At 37.2% G+C, this 27119-nt stretch overlaps 1 protein-coding gene across 1 annotated transcript in view; it reads right to left on the reverse strand.

Annotated features, from left to right (window-relative positions):
- XDH (xanthine dehydrogenase) overlaps positions 1–23338 on the reverse strand; it is a 59138-nt gene extending 35800 nt beyond the window's left edge. The window contains 12 exon segments of the mRNA XM_029286288.1: positions 479–630; positions 1978–2070; positions 3064–3202; positions 8185–8271; positions 9408–9451; positions 12113–12149; positions 13436–13497; positions 13834–13960; positions 14194–14302; positions 15773–15869; positions 18002–18059; positions 23197–23338. Of these exon segments, the coding sequence (XP_029142121.1) occupies positions 479–630; positions 1978–2070; positions 3064–3202; positions 8185–8271; positions 9408–9451; positions 12113–12149; positions 13436–13497; positions 13834–13960; positions 14194–14302; positions 15773–15869; positions 18002–18059; positions 23197–23253 (1062 nt within the window). The 5' untranslated portion in view covers positions 23254–23338.
- Between the last annotated feature and the right edge of the window lie 3781 nt (positions 23339–27119).

Below are 27119 nucleotides of genomic sequence, written 5' to 3' on the forward strand. Positions count from 1 at the left end.
CCACATCCCAGGCCGCAGCCTGATGTTCCGCCGAGTCGTGACCCAGCTCCTCAGGATATGGCCCAAGCTCCGTCAGAAACCCCTCCGGGTCCATCAGGCGCCTGGGACGGAACCATCTAGGCGGTTCCGTCTCCCTGCGGCGAGGGGCAGCGGTCCGGAAGTCCATCCTAAGGAGTGCGTGATCTGACCATGACAAAGGTCTGACCATGACAAATCTTGACAACCTCAACTCCACAACTTAAAGTTGTCAAGGTTAAGAAACACTGGTTTAGATATTCAGAAGTAGATGAAGTTGTGTAACCTTGAAATTAAAGTCAGTAGACTACCGGCCATCAGCATTATGGGGAGTATTGTGTGAAGGATAATAAAATAAATGGGGATATAAAAGTGCAAAAGGAGATACACTTTAAACGAACAGTACATACCACCTGCCTTTCTTGTCTCCTTCCTTTATCAGAAACTATTTGGAAGCACTTACTGCAACATTGCGGATCTGAGGCCCTGCAAACCATCGCAGTTGTTCTAGGATTGCTTGGAAGACCTCTATTCGGTAAGAAGGAAACTTGTCCACTGCTTTCCTGAGTTCCTCTTCCACACAGCTCAGGCTACAGGAGGCACCGAATCTGATTCCTGTAAAACCAGAAACAAGAGGGATTTGACCCTCTTGGACCTTCACCAAGATAAAAGTATAGCTCTCAGGAGCTGAACTGAAGAATTTTTACATCTTTAGTCTCCTCCCTTTATTTTTATTTTTTAAAAAATCAAGAAAGGATTTATTTCCTGCATATCTTCTAAGGATGCATATTTAACTTAGCAAGGAAGGAATCTGAGGGTCATGGTGGATGGGTCTCTATCACATATGTGGGGACAGATGGTTTTGGGGGTAGAGTTTGGGAGATTCTTTTAAAACTGTGACATGCTTATTTCCCAATGTACATTAAAATTTGTTGTATTTATCCCTTGAAAACAGGAAAAAATGGGCCACTGTTTTTCGGTAATCATAGTGGCAAACGTGAAAGCAACTCTGAAAAGGTGGGGAGAGAAGAGATTACAGGTTCACCCCTTTTAGAAGAAGGTAGAGATCTAAAATTACTGCTGTTAAAAAGGTTGCAAACATTCTCAGCATGCCAAGATGTTCAATTTCCAGCAGTTACCAGATTTTACACGATGCATACCAGTTCTGCCATTACAAGAAAGTGAGTAAACCCATGGTTATGCAGCAGGTCATCCTTTAAAAAAGTTTTATTATATTTGTAATAAGTGAGTATATATATGTTTTATTCTAAATAAATCACTTGGAGTGTGATGTGTGCATATGTGTATGTAAGTCTTCCATCAATTTCTGAAGAACAAACTAGTTTATTCACCTAAAACAGAGGCTCAGTTGCTTCTGGGCAATCAAATGACTCACCTGCCACCTGATCCCAAATCTTCATTCAGAAATCTGGCCATCTGCTCTTGGATAGCTTTTCCCAACCAGACACCCTGTAATTTGCATTAGAATTGTAATCCCTGGAGTCTGCTTGGAAAATATTGCTCTAAGGCATCTGGCTTCCCTCAATGTGGTCTTGGGCTCTACTTGATGTATCTGATCTGGCCATGTGTTGGTCTTGTAACTTTCCCAGAAGATCCTAGAAAAATGCCCTTGATACAGTGCCATTCCCTGCCCATCCAGGTTTCTGCTGCTTGTTAAAACAGAACAGTACAATACTTTTGCATTTTTCGATAGATTACTCCACCAGCCAACCTCACTGTTTCAAGAAGGACAAACACGTTCAGAAATTGTGGCTGACAAAAGTCACACGCGAGCTCTGAATTTGGTTTAGAACCTTCCCCAGAAGTGCAATCAGTATACCAGGAACAGAGAGAGGCTATAAGTGCACGGGGAGAAGAGGTGCCACCCAAAATCATGGCTTGTAAACTTTTCCTTGTACATTTCAAGCACATCTTGCCAATCCCTTCAGGCAGACTACTTACCCTCTTTTGTGTGCTGAACAGAGTTCATTTCTGGGATCCAAGTTGGGGCTATAATCACAGGGTACAGCATGTTCTTTAATCTCATTTCAATACCTGAAGAAAACAAAATCCAATGAGGTCAGTGCAGACATGGCAGCCAACCAGAAGTAGTAAATCTGCCAATGATACAACAGAGCTCTTATATAAAAGACTCCCAGAACAGTAGATCTCATCTCAGTGGTGATGGTAGTCCCTTCCTCCAGAGCCATTCCTGCATGCCTTAAAGGGAAGACATTTGCACTGACTTGTAATGAATGTATAAAGCCAAGAATTTTCCCTTCTGCTTGGCAGTATCAATAAATATGCCTTAATATTCTCTTGCCTGTATTGTTTTCATTCTTTCTGCAGTAACCTATTACAGTATCAAGTATTTTAAAATCTTGTGATTGGGATAAGCACACTGGAGATCTACAGCAGCTATGATTCGTTCATGAAAGTTAACTGGTTTGTCCAGCATTTCCCCTTCCTTTGTGAAGCAAGTGGCTTTCAGACATTCAAAATATTGTATCGCCAAGGGAATGGAGAAAAACTTGTTAATGGGTACCAAAAAGTGCCTGAGAACTTATTTTGAATTTATATGTTGTTTTGAGGCATTCCTACAGAGAAAAAATGGTTCCACCTATGGGATCAAATAAGGTTCCCATGAACATAACAAGAGGCCTGCTGAGAGGACATTTAGTGTCCTTACTCCCAGTATCCAGTATCAAACTGCCTCTAAATTAGATGTAAAGCATAGCCATCATATCGTAGTCATATTCACTAAACAAACTGCATGTCAGTTGGGTTCATACAATTTGTTAAACCATTACAAATGATAGTGGTTGGGTTCCTGTTATGAACCACATTATGGTTTAATATATATGTTACCCCAAGGACACTGCTATTAATTAATTATAAATGTTACTAATTATCTTTTAAAAAATCCTAGGTTAATGGTTATGATATTATGAAGGAAGAAGTAAAATCTTGACTGGTCAGCCAATTATGTACTGCTATGTATATGTTTGAGTACATTTGTTTAACAGGAAACAGACTTGGTCCTCTTACCCACTTCGGTGTTCCCTACTACAAGTTTGGCATCAGGGTGCTGAGCTTTCATAGACACAAGTTCCTTGAGAGTTGATGGTTGCAACCACGTCACTCGCTCGCCTTTGAAACACAGTGGCTCAATAGGCTTTTTCTGTGTCTATAGAGAAAAGGCCAGATTTAGCTTCATGTAATAATAATAATTATTATTATTATTATTACTTATATTTATATCCCACCCTTCTCCTTGCGGACTCAGGGCGGCTAACAACCAGATAAAAGTACAAAATATCAAAACTACAGTTAAAACACAATTAAAAGACAAATATTAATAATTGGTCTAAGTAATTTAAAATTATTTTAAAACCCCCACTAAAAATTTCCCCTAGGCCAGTCCTGCAAGCTGAAATAACCATGTCTTAAGGGCGCGGCGGAAGGAAGGGAGATCAGGGATCACCCTGATCTCTGGGGGTAGTTCATTCCAGAGGGTGGGAGCTCCCACAGAGAAGGCTCTCCCCCTTGGGGTCGCCAGCCAGCACTGTCTGGCCGACGGCACCCTGAGGAGACCCACTCTGTGGGAGCGTACAGGCCGATGGGAGGTAATCTGCGGCAGGAGGCGGTCTCGAAGATATCCAGGTCCGATGCATCACAAATATGGCATCACAAAGCAAGCAATCTCAATTTGGTATGAGGGGGGGGAAGTATTGCATTATAGTTGCAGTTACTATTTCCAGTGAGTGACAGGCTTCAGGATTCTTCTTTTTTTAAAGAAAATTTTTATTGATTTTCTAGTTTAACATTTAAATATTTAAAAAGCAACGTGGCGGCTGAGTTGGTCAATAATTCAATAACATACAAATATCTTTAGTACAGATCTCAAACTATTACATTAAATATTTCCTCTCTTTTCCCCTTGGTATTTACTGTCTCATATTTGAATTAATACAATTCTCATTATATCGATTATATAAAAATAACTTTCTTACATTTATCAATAATTTTTAGTTTATACATATTCTAATTATTTTAACAATCTTTTTAGACAATCAATGTCCTAGTTAGTTTTTTCCCAATGTTTAGTTTCCCATTAATATTTAAATTTAATGTTTAATATTTATAATTTCCAAGTTTTAAATAACTCCAATTCCCTTTATCACAATTCATCACAAGATCTAATGTTCAGGATACGCATCTCATCTATTTGAATTCTCACCATCTTACATCAACTAATTAATAATACAATATAATATTCTTATTTTCTAGTAATTTCCAAATATCTTAAATTTAATAACCAAAATTTCTCTTATTTCAACATTTAATACTTCCTCTCTCTTAATATCTACTATCTCATATTTAAGCTAGTAATTTTTATTATTACCGCTAAGTAAAAACATATTTCATTCATCAATAGATTTTTAGCTTATATATATATCTTAATTACCTTTACATTTAACCTTTATAAGCAAATCAATATTCAAATTTAACTGTTAATATTTATACTTACAAATTTTAAATGACCAAAGTTTTCTTTATCTCAACTCATAACAATATCTAGTATTCAAAGTACACATCTTATCTATTTGAGTATATTCTATTTTAATTTTCACTAATAAGTCAACACCCCAATTTTCTTCAGTCTTATTCTAGCTTTCTTTCTTTGCCAAATTGTCTTCCAACTCCGTGCTTTTGAGTCATCAAATAAATCTCTCTGTGTTGTTATGTATATTGTTTGACGTAGAAAAGACCATCCGGTCGCCATTTTTTTGAGAGGAATAACAAATCATCTGTCTATTTTCCCATCTTGACGTAGTTGTCCTGAACTGTTTATCTTTTATTCAGTCTGTTCTTCTTCCTGATCCTCAGGTTTCTCCTGATTTATGTAGGAAGTCTTTTCCCTTTTCCATATTGTCAGTCCCTTTTCTGGGTTTTCCATTGACTGTATTTGTTGATCAGTTGAATCTTCTGTCATAATATTTAATTGTTCCACTTTTTCTGTTATATTCTGTGTAGTTGATTTTTTTAGTTTTAATCAAGTTTGTGTTTGTATATCTGGGCTGACATCTTGTTCTTTTCTGTAACCTCTTACTTCATCAGTAGCTGTAAGAATAGTTTGATGAATTGCTTTCAACATAAAGAGAATCTGTTCCTGAACTTCATCCATATTCTCTTAGTAGTGTATTAGGTTAAAAGCTTTACAATCAGGGAATGCAAAAAAAAATTTGTCACTGAGTATAGAACACAGCTGGGCTTCTCACAGCTGATATCTCAAAGTTACATATGTCTTATCTATAGTCGGGGCTACTGGCCAAGTCTCTTTTAAGCAATAACAAGTTGTAATATCAGGTTTAGCCATACCATTTAAAGTTTTCTTTTTAGTCCAAAGTTTTTATAATCTTTTCAGTTTTACTTCTTTTTTATAAGTAAAAACCCAGATCTTCAGTAAAAATAGAAAATCTTTTAGTCCACAAACTTTAAAAAATAAAATTCCAATTAGGATCAAGTTGTTCTTGCAACATTTTAAACTCCCATGGATAGTCAGTCGCCGCTGTTCTAAGAGGGAGGGATAAAATCTCCCTTTCCTCTCCACAGGGGGGAAAGTACTTTAAGCAGCTTATGCAGGTAAAAAAGATAGTTAGAATTTAAGAGAGGTAGATCTCACCCAGTCTCATCCACGCTGCTTTATAGTTGCCTGGTGGTAAATGTGACTTCGGCTGTCTGCAGCCTCATGATAAGCCATATTTCTATGGCTGGTCTTTGGTCCGCCAGTTTGGAGGGCTGCCCCGGATCGAGCAGAAGGGCTACCATCCTCCCGCGATCAAGCGGGGATCCCCTTCTTGCTGGTTGCCCCTACAGGGTGACATTCGACCCTTTCCAGGGTCCCCCAGCAAAGCAAAACAATGTGGAAGATGGAGCTCGCCTTCCAAATGTCCATGGCAGCTGCGTCGGCAAACTGGAAGTCGACAGGCTTCAGGGTTCTTTTCAACAAGGAGCAGCATAGGAGTCCTTCTATGAAGTCAATAAATCCTCTCTCATTATCCAGTTGGGTATTTGTAAGTGGGAGGGGCAAGAGGTCTCCGCGATCTATCTGCAACAAAGCTTAAGGCTATATAGCTTGAGAAATACTAGCTTTCGTTTATCAAAGTCCCTTGCCCCTGCTCTCTGGGAAAGCTGCACCAAAGCCTTGTTAGTTGCAGGCTAGTAAGGCGGAAGTGATTAGGCAGAACTTAAAGAAATTGGTTCCAGTGGATTACTCCTTATATTGGCACTGTGGTTAGAATGCATTATTGCAGGCTAGCTTTGCCACAGCCTGGAGCTCAATCCTAATATGGCTCAAGGCTTCCAATCTTCCGAGGTCAGTAAAATGAGGATACTAATTGTTGGGGGCAATATGCTGCATACACATGCACACACACAGACATATATCACAAATAATTTCATAATTTCATAGGGGGTTGGGTAAAGTTAGTCAAAAAAATAAATATGCCATCTACATTTAATAATTAATTTCAAACTATATATAAATAAAATGATAGAACATTGCAACTTTATAAAATAACACCTTTTCATTAGCAAAACAAAATTTAAGCCATGTTTTATTTTGCTTTATTTTGATGGGAAAGATTAGCTTAGTTTTGTGTAGTTTCCAAAATCTAAACTTTATTTTTTAAACAACCATTCACATTTTTCATTCCCTATTTGTTTCAGATAGATATTTGTTCTTTGTAACAGAGCCTATAGAAAATTCTGATTTTGGAACCAACTTATCTAGACAGGGCAGGAGTAAAGTCTGGCAGCAATCTACAATTGTTATATTGGTTTTAAATCCACCTCCTCTCTAATATAAGATTTAATTTGAAAATGTCATAGAATGGGGTTTGAAATCAGTTGTCCGTTCCTTGTCCAAATATGATTCCCTCATCTTCGGATATGGACATATTTTTTATTTAAGGCAGCAGGACTTTTTATTTGTTTGTTTACTTATTTATTTAGCTATTTCTGTGTTGCCACAATTAAAATGATTCCTGATGGATCATATAGAAAAAAATAGTATAAAACAAGTTTCATAAAACAAAATAAAAACAAAAGAACTCTGCAAGAACATAAGAAAATAAAAAGATGGCAACATGAAATCAAAGCAGGGGAAGACTCTCTGAAACAGCTCATTCTTTAAGACCAGCAGAGAAGGAGATTTTATGAACATAATTATATATATATATTGATGCTGCCTTTTTCAAGGTTTTTTTTCTTTTATTATTTTTACTTCCCAATACAGTCTACAATCCCAGGATTCCCTGAAGGTCTCCTGAATACAGCTTCCTTGTCTAAGCAAGATCAGGATACTAAATGCCTGAATACAAAATTCCTGAATTATGGAGCAAATTGCTTGACTAAGGTCACGGGTAGGCAACCTTGGCTCGTTTATGACTTGTGGACTTCAACTCCAGTCCATGAGTCATAAACGAGCCAAGTCCATGAGTCATAAACGAGCCAAGGTTGCCTACCCTTGACTAAGGTGAATAGATAGCTCTGAGGGTAAAAGGAGACAAATATTCATCATCAGCTATTTCCTGTGCAATGGTCAGGACCCAGGCACAATTCAACCCCTGTGCAGGGCCATTATCCTGGACTGAATTTCTGTGATATAACAAGCTACATAAACAGAGGAATTACAAATCTTTTTCAGCAATCAATGTTGCTTAATGCCTTGGGTCATTTGCATTGCTTCTGTATGGAACTGCAAACTGTTAGTGAAAGCATTTCCTATCATATCTGAGAGTATTTACTTAAAGATTAAAGAGTTAAAGAGTGATGAATCAAGGACTCCCGATTTGCATATAGTTGTTGGCCTGGTTTTTTTTTCTTTTTTACATAACCAACCTATTTTGTTTCTTTCTCCTTCTCTCTCTCCAGCTCTATTATAGTTCCTACTTTACCACCGAAATGTGTCAGGAAAAAAAAGCTGCTGACATAACCTACAAGTTAGTCCAGACAGAGTACCTAAGTTTACTCTTTCTTAAAGTGGTGCTCTCCAAATCAGTTGACAGAATCCTAAATAGGCTGGTTTATGAGTACAAATCAACAAGAATAGCAAAATCTTCCATAAAGAAATTCAGTTAGCTTGGCGAGGAAAAGGAAACTCACCAATAACTCAGGTGGGAATATAGGTTCCTGGGTAGGGTCTAAAGGCTGGAACTCAGATGTATTGAACAGAGTTGTGGTAATCAGTCCCTGCAGAAGAAAAGCAATGTATACAGTATATATTAGACCCAGTGGGTTTTTGTTTCGGAGATATTCCTTACCTAAACAGAGAAACAGAATGATCAGGGGCAAAAACGCAGTGGGAGCAGAAGTGACTTCTGACTTCCTGCCAGCGTAAGCACAGCTGACTGCTCTCTAGTGGCCAATGGTGACACCAGTATACCTGGTCTCCAGAGGGCTAGGTTGAGACTGATCTATCTGATCTCCAGTGGCTGAAAGGAGCAGTCGGTCTACCTAGCCTCCAGAAGCCTTGGCTGAGATCGGTCTACCCAAATTCCGGGTGGTGGTGCAGCAGTGTAGCACATATTTGTGACCACAAATTTGCCAAATTTCAATCCCACAGGAGTAATGGGTCCCAGATTTTGGGCACATTCAGTAAACTAGGCCATTTGAGGTACCTTGCGTCAAAATTTGTTGCCCTATGATACATTGTTTCACCTGATTAAAGGTTACAGACACAAGAAAGACAAGGAGAGAAAGAGAAGCAACCTAGAACTAAGGAGAAATTTCTTAATGGTGAGTACAATTAACCAATGGAATGCCTTGCCTTCTGAAGTTGTGGGTGCCCCATCACTGGAGGCTTTTAAGAAGAGACAGGATAGCCACTTGTCTGGAATAGCATAAGTTCTCCTGCTTGAGTAGGCGGTTGGACTAGAAGCCCTCCAAGCTCCCTTCCAACACTGTTATGCTATGTTCTAAAGAGTTTTAGTAGTATAAAATTAAACAGTATAATATATACAGTTTTTCTTGGTTTTGTAATATTGTACTACTAAAGACTATTTTCATGTTTTTTTATTTCTGAATTTGTAAAAAGAAAATTAGTAACAGTAAGCAGGTTCAAGAAGTAACAATATTTATTCAGGTACTACACGACCACATAATTCTTAAGTCAGTTTCCTACTATCCGATGGTTCCTAATTTGTTAAAGCTACAACTTTCAAACTTCCCAAGCAAACAAACTACTAATTATACTCTGTACTTAAGAATTCTGGGAGTTGTAACCCTAATCCATATATAGAACATCCTACTGTGGATAATTTCTCCAACTGTTTATTTCTACCTAAGAAAGTACCAAGAGTAAATATCTTTTTCATTCATAAACTTACAGAATTGCCTTCTTTTTCATTCATGCAACAGTCTAGGTCATTGACTTCTTTATCATTGGACCCTTGAACCTTTTAAAAAGTATAAGACATGATAAAAATAGCAGACATATAAAAAGAGGGAAAATCCAAAACATAATACTTCTTTTTTTAAAAAAAAAAACCTTTTTTTCTTCCTTTTTTCTCTTTTTTCTTTTTTTGTATTTTAATTTGTGTTAAATTTCCCTTGTTCATTTATTTTTTTCCTTGCATTCTTGCTCTTTCTCTCTCAACCACACATACCGTGTTTCCCCGAAAATAAGACACGGTCTTTTTTTTTTTTTTTTTTGCCTCCAAAAGAGGCACCAGGTCTTATTTTGGGGGGTGTCTTTTCCACTCACCTTGCCATGGCAGCACCAACAGCCCCAGTCAGCAAGCCAGCCCACTTTTTCTGCAGCTGAAGGAGCAGCTTCATTCTGCAGCTGAGAATGGAGCTCTGCCCTGCATTTCGCCGTCAGAGGCCTTCTGGAAAGGCCTTTGACTGCAAAATGCAGGCTGGGGGATGCCACAAAAGAAGTGGGCCAGGTAGGTGAGGCAAGTGTTGATCCATGGGAGGCCTGGCTGCAATGGTGTGGGGTGCATGAGGCAGCTCCACCGCCCTACCCCCCCAACTTGATTTTTAGGCATGTCCCTCGCCCAAAACTAGGGCTTATTTTTGTGGTACAGCTTATATTAGGCCCACCCCCAAAAATCAAGCTATGGCTTATTTTGGGGGTAGGTCTTACTTTGGGGAAAACATGGTATGTACACCAAGTACAATACAATAGAGATTTTAATATTAAATAATTTATCTTAAGAGTGAAATCTGCTTTATAACAAATACTTGATGCAAGTTGGATCATGCTTTTTCATTTTTTTTTCTTTTCTAATACTTAGTACTCTTTTCTGTACTTAACTTGGAACGAAAAAGCCAAATAAGATAATGCTTACCACACTGGTATCCTAAATTATAGCTAACATTGATAGAATATCTTTTTTCTTTATTTCCAATTTTCTAAGTTATACAAATAATAGACTGTCTGGAAATTATAATTATATAATTTGCAATTATGTCACACACACACACATACATATCCTTGTACTGAAATAACATAATGCATCAAGATTTATAACATTACAATAAAAAGGAAAAAAGAAAAAAACTATTTAATAATTAAATGAAATATATAATAAAATATTGTCAAAACTCCTTTTCCTTCATGCAGATAAAATTAATTTGTTATTCCTTTCATTTATGAAATATATAACATAAATATAAAGATATCTCGCCTTTTACACAACATGTAATACATATGCACATTTTGTACTGAAAGGTCTCATTCACTTTGATGAAAGAGAATTTTTGTTGAAAGAATTTTTTAAATTTCTTTCAAAATGGAAGAGAATTTCATAAACTTTCTCATGAGTAAAATGTTCTTGCATGATAGTTGAGATATCCAAATACTGAGCGCAAATATATTCTGCTTCTTTTATTTTACAATAATCTCTTCAATGATCTGCAGTCTCTCTGACTTCACACATTGCATTAAACCCAAAGGAAGATCTTACTGGGTCTTCCTACTGGGATTTTCCAGTTAAGCAGTCCCACTGTTGCCATAAAGAGGAAGTCTTGGGTGTTATTGGATGTAATTATAAATCACACTAAGTATGCAGTTCTATGCATGTTCACTCAGCAGTAAATTTTATGGCATAGAGCTTACATTAAAATGAAAAAGGTAAAGATTTCTCCTACCCAGTCATGTCCAACTATAGCACTTTATCCATTTCTTAGCTAAGGCAACCAGCATTGTCCGAAGATATTTCCATGGTCATGTGGCCAGCATGACTATACACCAGGGGTAAGCAACCTTGGCTCTTTTATGACTCGTGGATTTCAACTCCCAGAATTCCTGAGCCAGCATGGCTCAGCTTGGAAACTCTCCCTTTCCCCTCAGCATGGCTGGCTCAGGAATTCTGGGAGTTGAAGTCCACGAGTCATAAAGAGCCATGGTTGCCTATCCCTGCTATACACCAAGGCGCATGGAAGGCTGTTGCCTTCCCACTGAAGTGCTACCTATTTATCTACTTGCATTTGCCTGCTTTCAAACTGCTAAGTGGGCCAGGAGCTGGGGCAGAAATCAGAGCTCACCCTGTTGTGCGGTGCTCAGGGCTCAAACTTGGGCTATCAGCTTTCCAGCTGACAAGCTCAGCATCTTAACCTCTGAACCACTGCACCAAGGTCCCTTCCAATTTTCTTCTTGTTGTTATTGTTGTTGTTGTTGTTGTTGTTGTTGTTACTATTTAGCACCTAATTGTCAGTGCTTTTAACATCTGTTAGGGCAAATCAGAATATGTGTATAAACCTAAAAAGGTTCAGTAGATATTTCTTATTTCCAAATAATCCTGGAATTATAATTATGAGGATACTTAGAAGCTTTAATAGAATTGCCAATATTCTCAAGTTATATTTCTGTGTATTTCATGTGGGAGGGAGATGTGACGTTTAAATTGATTATTTAAAAAAATTAATTCATTGTGGCAAGGGTGATAAATAATCCAATTACAAGAAATTTCATAACATTAAAACAAATATTATTTTATTTCCTTCAGAAATTATTTTAAAAGTTGAGAGGCATATAACTGGTTTATGCCACTTACCACATTTTTTTCTTTTCCAGCCATACAGCAACCTTTTCCAGTGACTAGTTTTCCACAGCATCCTCCTTCCTAGATAGAAATGGGAAAATAAAGAAATACTTCAAATAAACTATGGCATGCATATGAAAGAACATGCAAACATTTGAAGAGTTGTGCTGGATCAGACTCAAGTGTCATGGATAAAAGATAGGATTTGGGCTGAAGACATGGAGCTTTAAGTCTCCATTCAACTGTAGAATGACTTTGAACTAATTATTGTCTTGCACCCTAATCCACTTTCGAGGTAAGAATTAAATCAGGAGAAATACCAATGTAAGTTATCTTGAGTCCTCAGAGAAAAGGCAATTGATATGTGCTCCTCATTTTTATAAATCTTGGAAGAGAAGTGACCAAATTCATTTCCTCAAGGAAAGCATTTCATACGTTGGGAGCCACACAGAAGACCCTCCACCATGTATCAGCCACAGGGATATCTTCAAAAAGGTCTCTCTTGGCAGGCAGGTTGATACTTGGGAAGGCAGTTCCTCAAATAGTCAAGTCCTAAGCAATATTTAACTTGTACCCCACAGACAAGTGGCAATTATTGTAGATTGCTCCACAAGGGCAGGTGATCCCCATACCTTCCATCAGTTAGCAGTCTTCCCACTTATTTTTGCATCAATTGTGATTTCTGAACATTTTTGAGGGGTAACCCCTCACAGAGAGCAAAGCAGTAGCAACAATAAGTTGGAACCAAGATGTGAATAACTGTCACCATATTACAGAAAGAATTGGAGTTGATGTATTAGCTATAGTTGTGCAACCATATGCCTCACTACAAATTTACCACCTGCAAATCTAGGCACAAATGAATGACAAGGACCATTCCCTAAAGGAGAATGCCATCCCAGGCTTTACTGCAACCTCCAAATGCAGTTTGGGTTTGGGGTTTGGGGTTTTTTTTTGTGGGGGGGGTTGTTTGTTTGTTTGGATAATAGCAGTTCTGTCTTGCCTGAGTATAATTTTAGCATGTTCTTTCATTTAGCCCATTTTTCAAACCTCAATAGTGTTCAAGAATATTTTCTTGGAATCGGATGATAATAAGAAACAAAACTGGGTATCACTGGCCTCTAAAATTCAAGATAATTACTCCAGTGATTCTATGGAGACAACATATGGAACAACATTGAAATTGAAAACCAACCTAATAGGCGATAGTGGCAAATTACCTCAGTACTATTGTCAAGAAAACTACATAGACTTGGCTATGAAGTAAACAGAAATTTAGCTGAAGTCAAAGCAGATTGCATCTTCACATTCACTTGGAAAAATCAGTCTGATTTCATCACCAAGATATTTTATCTTTAGCCCCTCACCTTTGCAAATGTTCTGTACCCCTCCAGGATGGGTCTGTATCCTGTACAGCGGCAGAGATTTCCTATGTCGCCAAATCAAGTTGAAAAAGTTAAAAGACATGTAGAACTTAATAGAAAGGTTATTTTAGTTTTTGCTTTTTTTTCTCTACCATGAAGAAATTCTTTTTTCTTTTCTTCCAGGAAAGAAGATGCCAATAGAGAAAAGAATAATTGTCTCTGGGGCTTTGATAACTTTGGAAGGCAAGATTCCAGTCTCAAAAGATGTGACAACAAATTTACCAAGTCATGAGAGATCAATCTAATCATTTTCAAATGTATTTCTTGCTTTATTCCATGATGAAAAAGTGATTGTGCCAATAAAGATGGGAGTTGTGGTCCACTGTGTCTGGCAATCTTACCTTGAAAAGCATCTTCAATTTCTTCCATTCTAGGCTGAGGATGATTACGAAGCAATGTATACATGGACATGACAATGCCAGGAGTGCAGAAACCACACTGTGATCCATGGCTTTTGGCTATTCTCTCCTAGAAGAAGAATTGGTTCATAGAATATGCCATGCCAAATCAATTAATCAACTTGCTTTTAGTGACAGGTGTGAACACGACCAATGTCTGGTCTGGTTCACACATCACATTACATATTAATAGAAGATCTGTGTATTATATAAACTGCCAATTGTTCATACAACAAACTATAGCTTAATTTAATCTGTGAACCTAAACATTTATTAACACATAGTCACATCTCCCCAGGTTACCTGCACAGGGTGCAGCCTTGTCTTGGTGCTTCCGATGCCTTCAACAGTAGTTACAGCTACATGGTGGAGGGCGCAGATAGGGAATAAACATGCATTTGCAGAATAATGCCTGGAGAAATTAATTAAGGAAGTGGCTTGTTTTATAAAATCTTCATTTCCTAAAGACGTACAATAAAATCAACGAAAGCCAATTTCGGGATTAGGCTGTCTCATATTGAAACCGGAACAGAGGTTGATACGTGGGTATCATCCCAATGGATTGGAAGTTGACGCCTCCCATTGGTTATTCTGATTGGGCCTGATGAAAGTTGAAATCCTAGGCAAACATTGGCCAAAAGATGTAGCTTCTGATTACCAGCACCATTATTGGATAAAGATGTGGAAGGCAAATAGGAAAGAGAATAAACTGATATCAAGACGATAATATTACATTCCTTCAGAAGATCATAATTCACTGTCACTCATTGAAATCTGGCAAATATTTACCAGAGCTGAAAAAGTACAGTGATTTTAATAAATATTATGCAATGCTGCAGTAGTAATAAAATATTAGCAGAATTGTTAGACAAAATTTGAATGTTGAAACTTTAAATCCTATTGAACTTCAGGGTTTATGGAATCACAAAACCATAAGGCTGGAAGGGACATTGGAAGTCTTCTAATCCAATCTCTTGCCCAAGATGACCATAATCTAGAGAACAGATTTCCTGAAATTTCACCAGCAACTATCTTCAGAGACACAGACTACAGGAAATTAAGCAGGGATTGACTAGGCTCTAGCTTTATAGTCAGGTGTCCTCACTTCTGATTGGCTTTTAACCAAGCTTGTTTCCAATTGGTGAGGGCTAGTCTCTGATTTGTTCTTTGTTTAAAAAATCGTTGGTTTCATTGTATTTTATGCTATAATAAATCTTAATAATGCTTTTTAAAATATCCTACCCTGGGACATTGGAGTTCTACCAGTTCTAGACATGCCTAATCACTTTATCCACAGCCCACTACACCAGAGGTCCCCAACCTTTTGGGCACCAGGGACCGGTTCTGTGGAGAAAGGTTTTTCCACGGACCAAAGAGGGCATGGTTTTGTGTGCTACCTGCATCCCACGGATGGGGCTTTGCTTGTTTGTGCAGATCGGTTGCTGGCATACTGTGGGCCGATACTGGTCCATAGACCGGGGGTTGGGGAGCCCTGCACTACACAAAGTGTTCGATTTTAACTCTCTTATTTCTCCATTATGTGGACTTGCTGGTTGGAAATTACAGCAGTTGAAATATAGCTGATTAGAAATGTTGGGGAAAGTTAGTCCTACTAATAATCCATACAATTATGGCACAGCAGTATATTCACATAGCTCTGTAACACATATCTGTACAAGGAACAGGAAGCAAAGATTTTGCAAAATATTTAATATTTCTTGTGTTCAATCTTTTCTTGATTTGCAAAGGATTTTCAAGAGGAACAGATGGATTCTGACAAACACATGTTCCCAGATATCCAGCACCTGCTCTGTCTATCATAAATTATATACGCCCACATTCAAGACCTCTTCCATTTTAGTGAATGGGGTACAAAGGATACATGATTTTGTTTCGGAAGTTGTCAAACCTGGAAATCATGACTGTGCAAGCACCACAGCCTCCTTCTCCACAGCCCAGTTTGGTTCCACACAAGCCCACTAAGAGGGTAGAGCTTAAGGAAAACATACCAACATGGCTAATTGCATAGAGTCCTTTATCATTGAAAGTCTCTGGTCCTGGTAACAAGCTTGCATTGCAGCTCCTAAGAGCAGGCTAAAAATCTGGCTAAAAAAAAAAAAGCTATCTGGGTTTATACTACATGTATTCCCTGATGGGAAAACTGATTTTTAAAGTATAGGATTTAATAAATTTGATTAAAAAATCATAGAGTTATTGGACTAAATTGGCTATAGACTCCTGAACTATGTTCACACCACATGCTTAACTTGATGACTGGATTCACAGAATATATCAAATCATAAACTAACCAAAATCATCAAGGCACAAAAACTAATAAAGATTAAAACAAATCATGTCTTTTAATGTATTTATTTATTATATTTAGAAACCACTCATCTCCCTCACAGGGGGACCTTGGCTGGTGTTTTTGCAAGTGATGTGAGTACAGCCTCCAATTATTATCTTACTTGGTTTGTGTGTCAATAATGACACGTGGCCTTCTCATTTCAGTTCTTCAAGCAAATCTTTAAATCAATCAGTTCTGAGCTGCTTTTTGCTAATCAGTGTTTTCTGTTGATGGCTCTTTAAGATTTTATATTGATTTAATATGTTGTGTATAAAACTGCATACAAAGCTGGAAGTCTCATAATATGCCTCTTTTATGGTTTGGTGATTAATATGTCCAACTTCAATTGTGCATATATCCTTAAATACATTTTCCCCTTTTTTAATTGCTGAAAAGGATCAGCTGGTGAAAAAGGAATAATTGATTTACATGCACTAGATATGTATTTTTTTTTTTGTTCTATGCATATGACTAAGGGAAAAAAATCAGATCAGGCATTAATTCTACAGTATAGAAGTCAAGGAATGTGTATATCTACTAAAATATATGATGTTCCACTTGGGAACATTCTTAACAATGTAATTAATACTATGCAATCATTTTTCCATGGCAATGCTACTCAGCTTTTTATGAAAAACAAATAAGCTGGACCCTAATGTATGAACTTTCCCAATTAGTCTGCTCTTCTTTTCTGGTCCCTCTTTTGGCATCTAAGATTGACTATAATATAAGCATTAATATGCTACTTATTTTAAACAAGGGAGAAAACTCCCACTTAGATTTAACCCAAACCAGTAATCCCCTTAAATTAGCTAGCCTGAATTTCTGATAATCAAATTGAACTCCCTGTTTCAGTAACTGCAGGAAAGAAGCACTGAATCTACAACAGAAGCCAGATCCCAGAAATGGCCACAATCTTTAAACGGGTGTGTCAATGGTTCATTTAGGTTCATTCGATCTAGATTTTTGAGCTCCAAAACCACATTTATTGCCTAAGCTAGATTTGTGCAATTTAAATGTAGTTGTTAGTTTGTAGTTTGGCATCATGTGAGCACAGCTAGATTTAACTCATGAGGAAAGTGAAGGTAAAGACATCTTTGTGGCACCTGGCATTTTGTTTTGCAGTTTATTGAAGTCTTATTACCTTCTCTGGGAAATGGATTTTTAGCAAAGGGTATGCCAGTGTCAACAGTCCTTAGGCAAACTCTAGTTGTCTAGCAACAGATTTTGGAGAGAGACCGCTCTCTTCCATACCCTTCAGTAATAGCCAGCTCTAACCATAACATTACAGTTATTGCAACTGGTGATAACTGAGACTATGTAGAAGAATATAGAACTTGATTACAAGGATCAACAGATAAGTGGATGTAAGAGGGTTGGGTGATTGATGGGGCATTGCTTATTGATCTTGAAATCAGACTTCATTAGAAATAAGCCATGCTATTTTCCAACATAAGAATCAATGAATGTAGAAGTAGCTCAGCTTCTTTCCTACTAATCCAATGCAAGGCAGAAGATGAAAGTTGTCCATCTTCTCACACAGAGATTTTACTATCAGTTGTGAATGCGCTTTATGTTTATGTCATTCAGTTTAACTCTGGCAAAACTAGAAATACTGGGAATAACAATTAGCAGTTATAGAATCTTCAGAAATCTTAAAACTTATTCTACTGGACTCTGGCCTGCTCCTGTGTCCTTAGGCCACCTCAAAATATATGGACTATTTTAAATTCCATATGGTGCATGTTTCTTGAGCTCAGATACGTTTCCTTCGAAGGTAGGTTAGCAAAGTAGTTTCTGGATCCACGTTCTTCTCCACTATCTAAAAAAAAACAAAAGAAAAGAAAAATAGTTTCTTAAAAGACATTTAACTATAAATATATATGTATGCTGCAGCTAATTCCAGAAACAAAAGAACTGATATCATCCATCAGCAGCTGATTATATTGTAGGAAGTCAGATCTTTCTACCATTTGTGAGTGAATTTCACAAACCATCCAGTCTCTTTGACTAAGAATCATTTCTTAAAATATCCCTGTTCTTGAGGTAGAATTATTAAGTACTAACCTGATATTTACAATGTAAAACTGCAAGTGGCAATGAGTTTTGGAAGTACTGTATTTTCTGGTGTATAAGACGACTTTCTAAACCCTGAAAATCTTCTCAAAAGTTGGGGGTCGTCTTATACGCCCAGTCATCTTATACGCCGAAAAATACGGGTATTCTATTTTATTCCTTTACACATGTGGTTTGGCATATTACTCATCAAGTTTTCTCTTCCCCCCCCCCTCTCTCGCTCAAACTCTATATTTTAATTGGAAAAGTTGGGGGTCGTCTTATACGCCCAGTCATCTTATACGCCGGAAAATACGGTATTCAGGTTCAAGCCTGATCAATATTGGATGGGAGACACTGGCGTATTGCAAGACAATAGAAAGTCAAAACAAATTATGGAAGATGACAACAATCAACCTCTTTTGTATTGTTGCCAAGCAAGTGTTTTGGATGTGTTTATGCAGTCACAAGGAGTTAAGCTCAGTTCAAGATGCATTTACTTTTTTCACAGTTTTCAAACAGGGTTTTGGTGCCTTTAATTATTCATTTTTAAAAAACTCATTTGTTTACTGGTTTTGATTTAAATGTTAATAGTCATACTTTTCAGTAGAAAGAATAATAATGATTTCAGTTTAAATAAATGGGCAATATTCTTACTGAACTTGTAGAATAAAAATCAACTAAGATTAACAAAAAAAAACTTGTGCTAAACACCTCCTGTCATGTACTGAGGGCCAGAAGTATCACTGGCAATCACAAATTAAGTATACTTTGTCTCCTTGGTCCAACATAGTGGACTAGGTGCTCTGTGTACCAAAACATAGGTTTTCAGTCACAAGCATTCAGAGTGTATCAAGATCAGGATGTCAGTATCTCTTCTGCCAACAATAACATACTTTCCTTCCTAATTGCAGTACAAGACTGGTAGACACTGAGTCGGGTTGTTCATTTACTCTTCAAGGTAGATTTTATGGCACAGTTACAGTGAACTCCTAATTTCTTGGCTTGGCTTGCCACACTATCCTTGCTCTATCTTTAAGCTAGATTTTTTATTTATTTATCAGCATTTCTCTGTAATGGTACTTCTTGTTGATTCTTGAATGCTTCCAATGTTTTTCTCTGGAAACTATTAAGTATCTACAGTGCCTAATTTTGCATAATATGCAAAAATTAACTGTAGTTAATCAGCTTATATTTCAGTAGATTGTGTGAACCCAGACAGATTGATAACCATTGCATGGTTAAATAAACTCTTCTTTACTTATCTAGCTTTCTAGGATGGTACAGCAGTAAATTAAAATACAATAACCCTAAAGATTGGGTATAATAGGCAAAAATGTGAGCTATAATTTGGACCATTTGAGCAGTTTCTAGGTGCTGGGCCTCTAATGTTACTGACTAAACATGTAGCTTTTCTGCCTTAGTTTCTTTAAGTGATTTGTGATTTATAGGGGATGAGATCTCGAGCAGGAGAAAATTTTCACCTTCTGAATTCTAGCCAATTTAGTTTTAATTATTAACACTAAAGTTTATCTCTAACTTTCCAGATTAGAATCAATTATAACATTGCTTTTCAGTTGAAAACTTTGATCTCGGGGTCAAAAACCTAAAAACGTATACTTGTTTCTCTTTCCGATTGAATTACTTTTGTTACTAACAGATTATTTCAGCCCATTTCTTATGTTTGTGTAGATTGAAGGAGGTCATTGTGTGCTTTAAGTTGTGGTGGTGATGATGCTGTAACACAAACTAAGTGTTAAAATTCATTTTGCCTAGACTTGCAAGAATTTTAGGATAGGTAAATGCACATTTCTTGGCATAATTTGGTTTACTGTCATAAAATGTGGCAGTTAGTTAAGACAGCTTCTGTAAAGGAGAGTGAGGAAATTGATACTGACTTTACAGAACCATAATATTTGGTAGCAGGGTGCTTACTCAATAATAATTGCTGGGGAGGCACAGACAGTCTGTGGAAACCAAATGCTGGATAGCATAAATCTTTGGGATGATCCAGCAAGACTCACTATAATATATGTTAAACAACAAATCATAATTTCAAAGTCTATTTCCTCCTGCATGTTCCATTGTTATCATTTTTATGGGAAATACTTGTCACCTAAGAACTGAATCAGGACTAAGCTACATTTCTAACACAAAAAAAAACCTTGTTGCTATTGCCATTGATTTAATGAGAGATCAATTTTCCATCAAGACTATCAGATGGAAGAAAAAACGTTTGCCCCCTGAACCCCACAACTTCCCAAATCTAATTCCTTCCACATATGCAGGACCTGCAACTCCCATAATTTCTAGCCAGCATTTATAGAGCACCTGTTTTGGGAAAGATGATTTAATGCATATCTACTCAAATGAAGTCAAACCATTCATGTAGATACATCACTGGGACATTAAGTGTATAAGGAGTGGTAAAATAAATGCATATGGCCCTCCTTTGATTGAAGTAGTTATGTTTCTTTTTATATCCCCTTATTACAAAATCAATATTAATCAAACATTTCCCGGTCAAGTACAAGTGACGGTCATGCTATAATGAAAGGGAAAATTAGTATGATTTTGGCTGTTGGTTTGAGAAGTTAGGTGCTTAATGAATTTCAAATGATAAATATTAATTTTGGCTTGTTTTTCTACACCTTATCAAATTCTCCCTATCACTCATCATTGTAGCCTTGAAGTCACATGCAGCAAACTATACCAATTATTCACAATGCCAGACTGCCAGAAATAGAGACAAGGTAACCTTTCTCATCAACTGCAATATGTTGCAGTTCTGTCCTAAGCTCTTGGTCAATACATTCCCAGAGTTTGCTGAAATGCTCTACTTTGTGCTTCTTCTTCGGGTAGCATTTCATCATCTTTCCATGCTGCAGCGGTTTTGAAGGATCTGAACAAACTTGCACAACAAAGCCTGCTTACGTCAAGGTGACTATCACAGAACTCATGCATCTTTTAGTCACAGTGTGGACTCGTTTTATGAAACAAGCAATCCAAATTATTTGCCAACCCTTTCCCGAGGTTAAGCTGCTAAATCAATACTGGCACCATTTCAGAGGATTTTTGACTCATGGAAGAGACATAGCTGATGTAAAACATACTATATGAGGGGAGATGATTAGAAAGGGTTTCAGTTAATGTTTAGATCTGTAAAAGCCTGGAACAAACACTTTTGCACATTTTGTATCATGAGTTGTTAACTTGTCATCAAATAACAGGGATTTGGAGTCAGTCAACCTCCACCCCAGCCTCAGTGTGGTTTTCAGTTGGCCACTCTCTAAAGAAGATATTCATTGTGAATACTACCAGAATTGTTTACAGAAAGAGGAAGGCTCTAGAAGTATCTAGATGAGTTGCATGCTTGTAACTATCAATATATTGCCTATTCTGTTTGATCTGGTAGCAGCTCTTGAAGAATTCAAAAGTGGGAAGATCTTTTTTCAGATGTCTGGTAAGCTTTTTTAGTTAAAGATCTATGGATTGAGCAGGTCTTTTCTACATGCAAAACATACAGTATTCTGTTGAGCAACGATCTATTGGGGTAGGGCAAAAAGATGCAGGAACAACACTTCACTTTTCTCTTTATTTCAAGGGTGCTCATAGTTAGCAAAAGAAAAGGGAAAAGAAAGGACCTCTGTTGGGATAAACCCTAGAGAGATTTAAAGAAGCTGTGATGATTGTGTCATTCTGCTCTCCTGTTTAATTAAGCATGAGCAAAACCAATATTCTCCTCTGACTGCAGATTGATACAGGTACAGATTGAAAGCTACAAACCACAGTGTTTTCAAGGAAGTAAGAACAGTGACTTTGTATACAGTTTGTTGTTGCAACCTACCTAATCTCCACCCTGGCTGTCCCCCATTCGTTACCTCTGTACGACAGCCCTCTGGTAGAGCAATTGCTGAGGGTATCTTTTTAAGACAAGCTTCAGTCAGATGCTCAGCCATAAAAACAGAATTTGGCCATGCTGTATGAGATTAATCTAAGCTATTTATAATGGAATTAAAAGGGAGGTGCCAATTTGTTTCAATTCATGAACTACATCCTGGCAGCAGGAACAAATTCTATGCAGAGTCTGGCAGTGAAATTTTCTGGAGCAAACCAGTACATTGCCATACAGTATCTTTTTCTCTGAAATTCATCAGAGATGGAATGATCTACCTGTTCCAGCATGGAGCCCATCTGTTATTGGTAATTGCTAACATTTAATCTCACTGTCAAATAAAAATATAGGGGTCTGGGAGGGGGAAATAGGGCTTGCTTTTTTAAATCAGTTCATGGATATTAATATGCTAACTGAAAAGCAACCAAAGTTGGGATCAGGAAAAGTTCAAGGCAATCAAGAATATGTACATTATTTGATTACATACTTTACTATGGAGCATAGGAGATTGCATTACTTTGTCTTACATTGTCTTACTTTGGTAGTTTTCTGCAGTTCTCTTTAATTCAGCTTTATTAGGGTTTATTGAGCATTTGCTCAGCACTAACTTATGAATGACACTTTTATAAAAGTGACGTCCCTGCCTTAAGATCTTTTTCAATGCAAAAGTGAAACAGAAACACCCTGAAAAATGCTATGCTTTTTCCTCCTTTTTTGATTCAAAGAAGCATTGGATCCATTAAACAGCTTAATTTGTTTTCTAAAATAACCACCCCCCACCCCCAATTGCCATAATGACAGCTATTCATCAGCTATCACTGTTTCTTCATTCATCTACCATTTATTGAATAGATCAGTAAATATCTTAAAGAGATATCTTAAATCCAGTACTCCTTCTTTGAGAAATGCTTTTGCCATCTGCTAAAGAGGGAGAAGAGCCATGGGAATAATCCATGAACTAAGATGCAAGAAGAAATGTTATAAAAAAAAGCCACGGGTTCTCTCCTACCTTCTTGCCATTTACAAAGAAGACCAGTTCATTGTTTTCTGGGGCCATTTTGCGCATCTTCTGAATGGAAAATAGGAATAAGTTCCTGGATCACACTCTCTAAAGTTGCCCAGCACAGCTGCAGTCTGTCCCAGAAATATCAAAACAGGCAATGTGAGAAGTTCTTTGATCTTATATTGCAACACTAGAAGAGTCCAAGTTATAAAAGAACCGCCCAGAGGTGTGTCAGCTACACTTGGTTGGGACTTCCTGCTCTAAAGACAGTAGAGGAAAAACAGAAAAAAAGTACTCTCCACCCCTTTTTGTGCCATGAAATTCAATGCAATCTTCTATAAATCGGGCAGGCAAACTTTGGCAGGAGAACAAGATTGCTCAAAATTACGTCTGTTCTTTCATGTTCTACCACTTGTGAATATCTTTGGCATAACTGATTCTAGAGTAGTGGTTCTTCAACTATTTGGCCCCAATTACTCCCTTCCCCAGTCTTGAATAATGTCATTACACACAGAAAAAAAGCCCAGATTCTGTTATTTCACTTAGCTGCAGTCCCAAACTGGATTCTTGACACACAAACAAGCAATTTCAAATTGCTCCATTTGATATGTTCAAATTACCTGTTGGGGTAATTAATCCCAATTTAGAGCCAATGTTGTAGAGTAGTATTATATCATCATAACTTACAGTAACTTTGTAACAACTTTCTTTCTTAAAAGCTGCTCATACCTGACAAATCGATGCTTATAGACTGTATACTTAGAATGTAATTTAAAACACAAATAGACTAATCCAACTGATTTTATAATTCTCAAATCCTTGCAATTATAATATGTTAGTCAAAAAGAAGTGAGTGCATTCATCTTGGGCAATTATGCTTTTGCAGGACTCACACCGGAGCCCATCCTCAGAGAATTTCTGTTCAGCAGAATGTGTTTCTCTCTAGCAGAATTTTGCTTTTATTAGATGACCCTTAATTGTGATAGGAACTACTGTCCAGTAGTTCTCTTGTGCAAAAATAATTCCTCAATCAACTTACATCCATCTTGAGTGCTTTCCTTCCATACCTGTCAAAAAAACCCCAGCTTTAGCATCTATTACTAAATTTTGAAGATATTAGCATTAAGAGATCAGCATCAAATCAAGCATGACCTAACTGTAATTTATTTATATTCGCCACCTTTTTTAAAATAAAATATAAGTATACCTGTAAGAAAAATCCTATTTAAACTGATGATCAGTGTAACACTTCCCGAGGATCTTATGATAACCCCCCTGCAATTCTTAGGCTTACTAATAGTCCTTCATTTTTAAAAGCAGCATTATGCTATACATAGCTACATTCCTCAGCTTTTACTAGAATGATTTGAAACATGCGTATACATGCATTTAATGCATATTTAAATTAATGTTTGTGCATATGAAGAATTAGACCTTTGTTATCACGGATGCATTTCATTTGATGAAGTAATATTCCAAAACTCAAATATACCCAAAATCCACATGCAATTGCATTGATAATTCTGAAACAATTGATTAAGCAAGCTGAAAGTTGATATTATCTATGTTCATAGCAACTTGGTTGGGTTTCCAATACCATGCTTCTTAGTATTTCTAATAAAGTATAGCATAGCTCAGCAAAATATAAACACTGAAATATTTGTGGTGTCACACAAACTTTAATCATATTTCAACAATATTATAGGCCATGTTTTTAAAGGCACACAATGCAGCAATCTCAAATTTATCAGGCTTGGGTATGTTTACTACTTGGATGATGGATTGCCTGACACCCTGTTGACAACCTTGAGATTGGTGGAAGAAAGCTAAAGAGATTAAAAATACTTAAACATTTACTCAGTCTACTTATGAAAGGGAAAGTAGAACATTACCTCATCTGAACTTCCTGCTAACCCACTGTGTAGCCCAAAATCACTATAGCCAAATAGCCTCTATATTCTTTATCCCTGCCTTTCTAATGATCCAAACAATATAAATTCAAGTATAGAGTACATGTTCTGCAAGCCAAATATCTCGGTTTCATCCTTGGTATTTTCAGTCTATGCATCTCAGACTGAAGAACAGAAAGCACATCCAGTTTGCACCACTTTGGCAGAACTGGTAGTTAATTTTTTGATGCCCAGGCCCAGAACAGACTTCCAGAAGCGGCATCCACAGAGAACCGGTTGTTCACATATTTGAATCCCACCACTGAAACAGGAAACACAGTGACAAGCATTATCCACTAGACATGGATTAATGAACTGACTTAGATGACAATTTAATATTCTTAAAACTTTTCCTTCTTGGCTGGCCAGATAAGAACATGAGCTTAAACCTGCTGCTTAAACCTGGTCATTATATGTGTAAGAAATGAAGAATAGAACTGAGGCTGTAAGGCCAATAACTACTATAAAAAAATAAGACTCTATATATTATGGATAAATAAAGCATTAAAAATGAGAATTGGTTTAGGTTTGTTAATGACTTTGATAATAAAACTCCCTAAAATGAGGCAAATTCATAAAACTATCAATCAAATTAGACATTAGAGCTTTTGTTTAGCAAATAAACCAGTGAAAGAATCCAGGGTTCATTTGAGGGGAGAAGACTTTGCATTTTTAAAAAGATTAAGGCTTAGAATGATCTGAGACTTGCAATATATACCGGGGGAAAAACCCCAACCCCACAGTGTTTTAAGATAGGTGCAGAACAAGAAGAATGTCAATGAAGTGGTCCCTTTGCTCCTTAGAGAAGACAACTAGATCATGACAAGGAACAGGGAGAGAGTTGAACTAGTTAATTCCTATTTTGCTTCTGACTTTTTGCAGAAAAAAAAAATGTGCTCCAACCTGTCAGAACTGGGGACTGAAGAGAAATGTAAGTCAAAATAGGCATAGAAGTGGTGAGAGAGCCCTTACTTGCTTTGAAAAAAATCAAGTCGTTGAGACTGGGTGGATTATCTCCCCGGGTGCTACAGTAACTGGCAGATGTGATCACAGAACTATTTATTATCATCTTTGAAAACTTATGAAACAGAGGAGAAGTAACAAAAGGATAGACAAGAGGTAGTCTTGTACCAATTTTTAGAAAAAAAAGGGGGGGAGGGGAGAAGCTAAATACCAATCAACTTGACATTTACTGTATACCTAGAAAAATCCTAGAAAAAATAACCACACAGCAAGTTTGCACATATTTAGAAAGAAACAAGTCAATTGCTAGGAGCCGGCATGGTTGTGTTAAAAATAGTTCATGCCAGAAAAATCTTGGGGGGTTGGGAGGGGGGAGGGAATCAAAGAGACTAAATTATTCCACCAAAGGAATGCTGTCAATATGACCTTCAGTAAGGCCAGAACCACCTCCTTGATAAAATGAAACAGTGGAGGATAGATTACCCAACTACCAGGTGGATTTGCATTTGACTGAGCCGCATACCAAATGTGTATTCCTTAATAAACCTATGTCTGCCTGGAAGAAAGCCAGCATATGGTTTTATCCTCTGCTCACTGATCTTCAAGACTTTAGAATTACTTAGGCAAAGAGATAGAAGGGTTGTTTATCAAATCTGCAGATGACACAAAACTGAGAGGGAGGGATTGCTACTACTTTAGAAAAGAGGCTCAAGGTTGGCTTCTGGCATGAGGAATGGCTGGATGGAAACATCTCCATGAATGAGCAGAGACAATGACTGCTGTGAAAATGAAAAACCAGTGAGTAGAATAAGTCTGATCCTTAACATGGATCATTTAAATTTCTCTGATCATTTATTTGTCTCAGTAGTTAGCAGCATATGACTGACTTTGAGTTTGGAAGCTAAGCAGAGTTTGGCCTAGTTGGCATTTAGATGGAGACTGGACGTCCAAATGAGTATTTCAAAATTATAGAAAGTGAGGTAGTAGAAGTGAGTAGAAAGATGAGGCATTCATCTA

Source organism: Protobothrops mucrosquamatus, unplaced genomic scaffold (genome assembly GCF_001527695.2).
Source record: "Protobothrops mucrosquamatus isolate PMUCROS unplaced genomic scaffold, P.Mucros_1.0 scaffold_210, whole genome shotgun sequence".
Lineage (NCBI taxonomy): Eukaryota > Metazoa > Chordata > Lepidosauria > Squamata > Viperidae > Protobothrops > Protobothrops mucrosquamatus.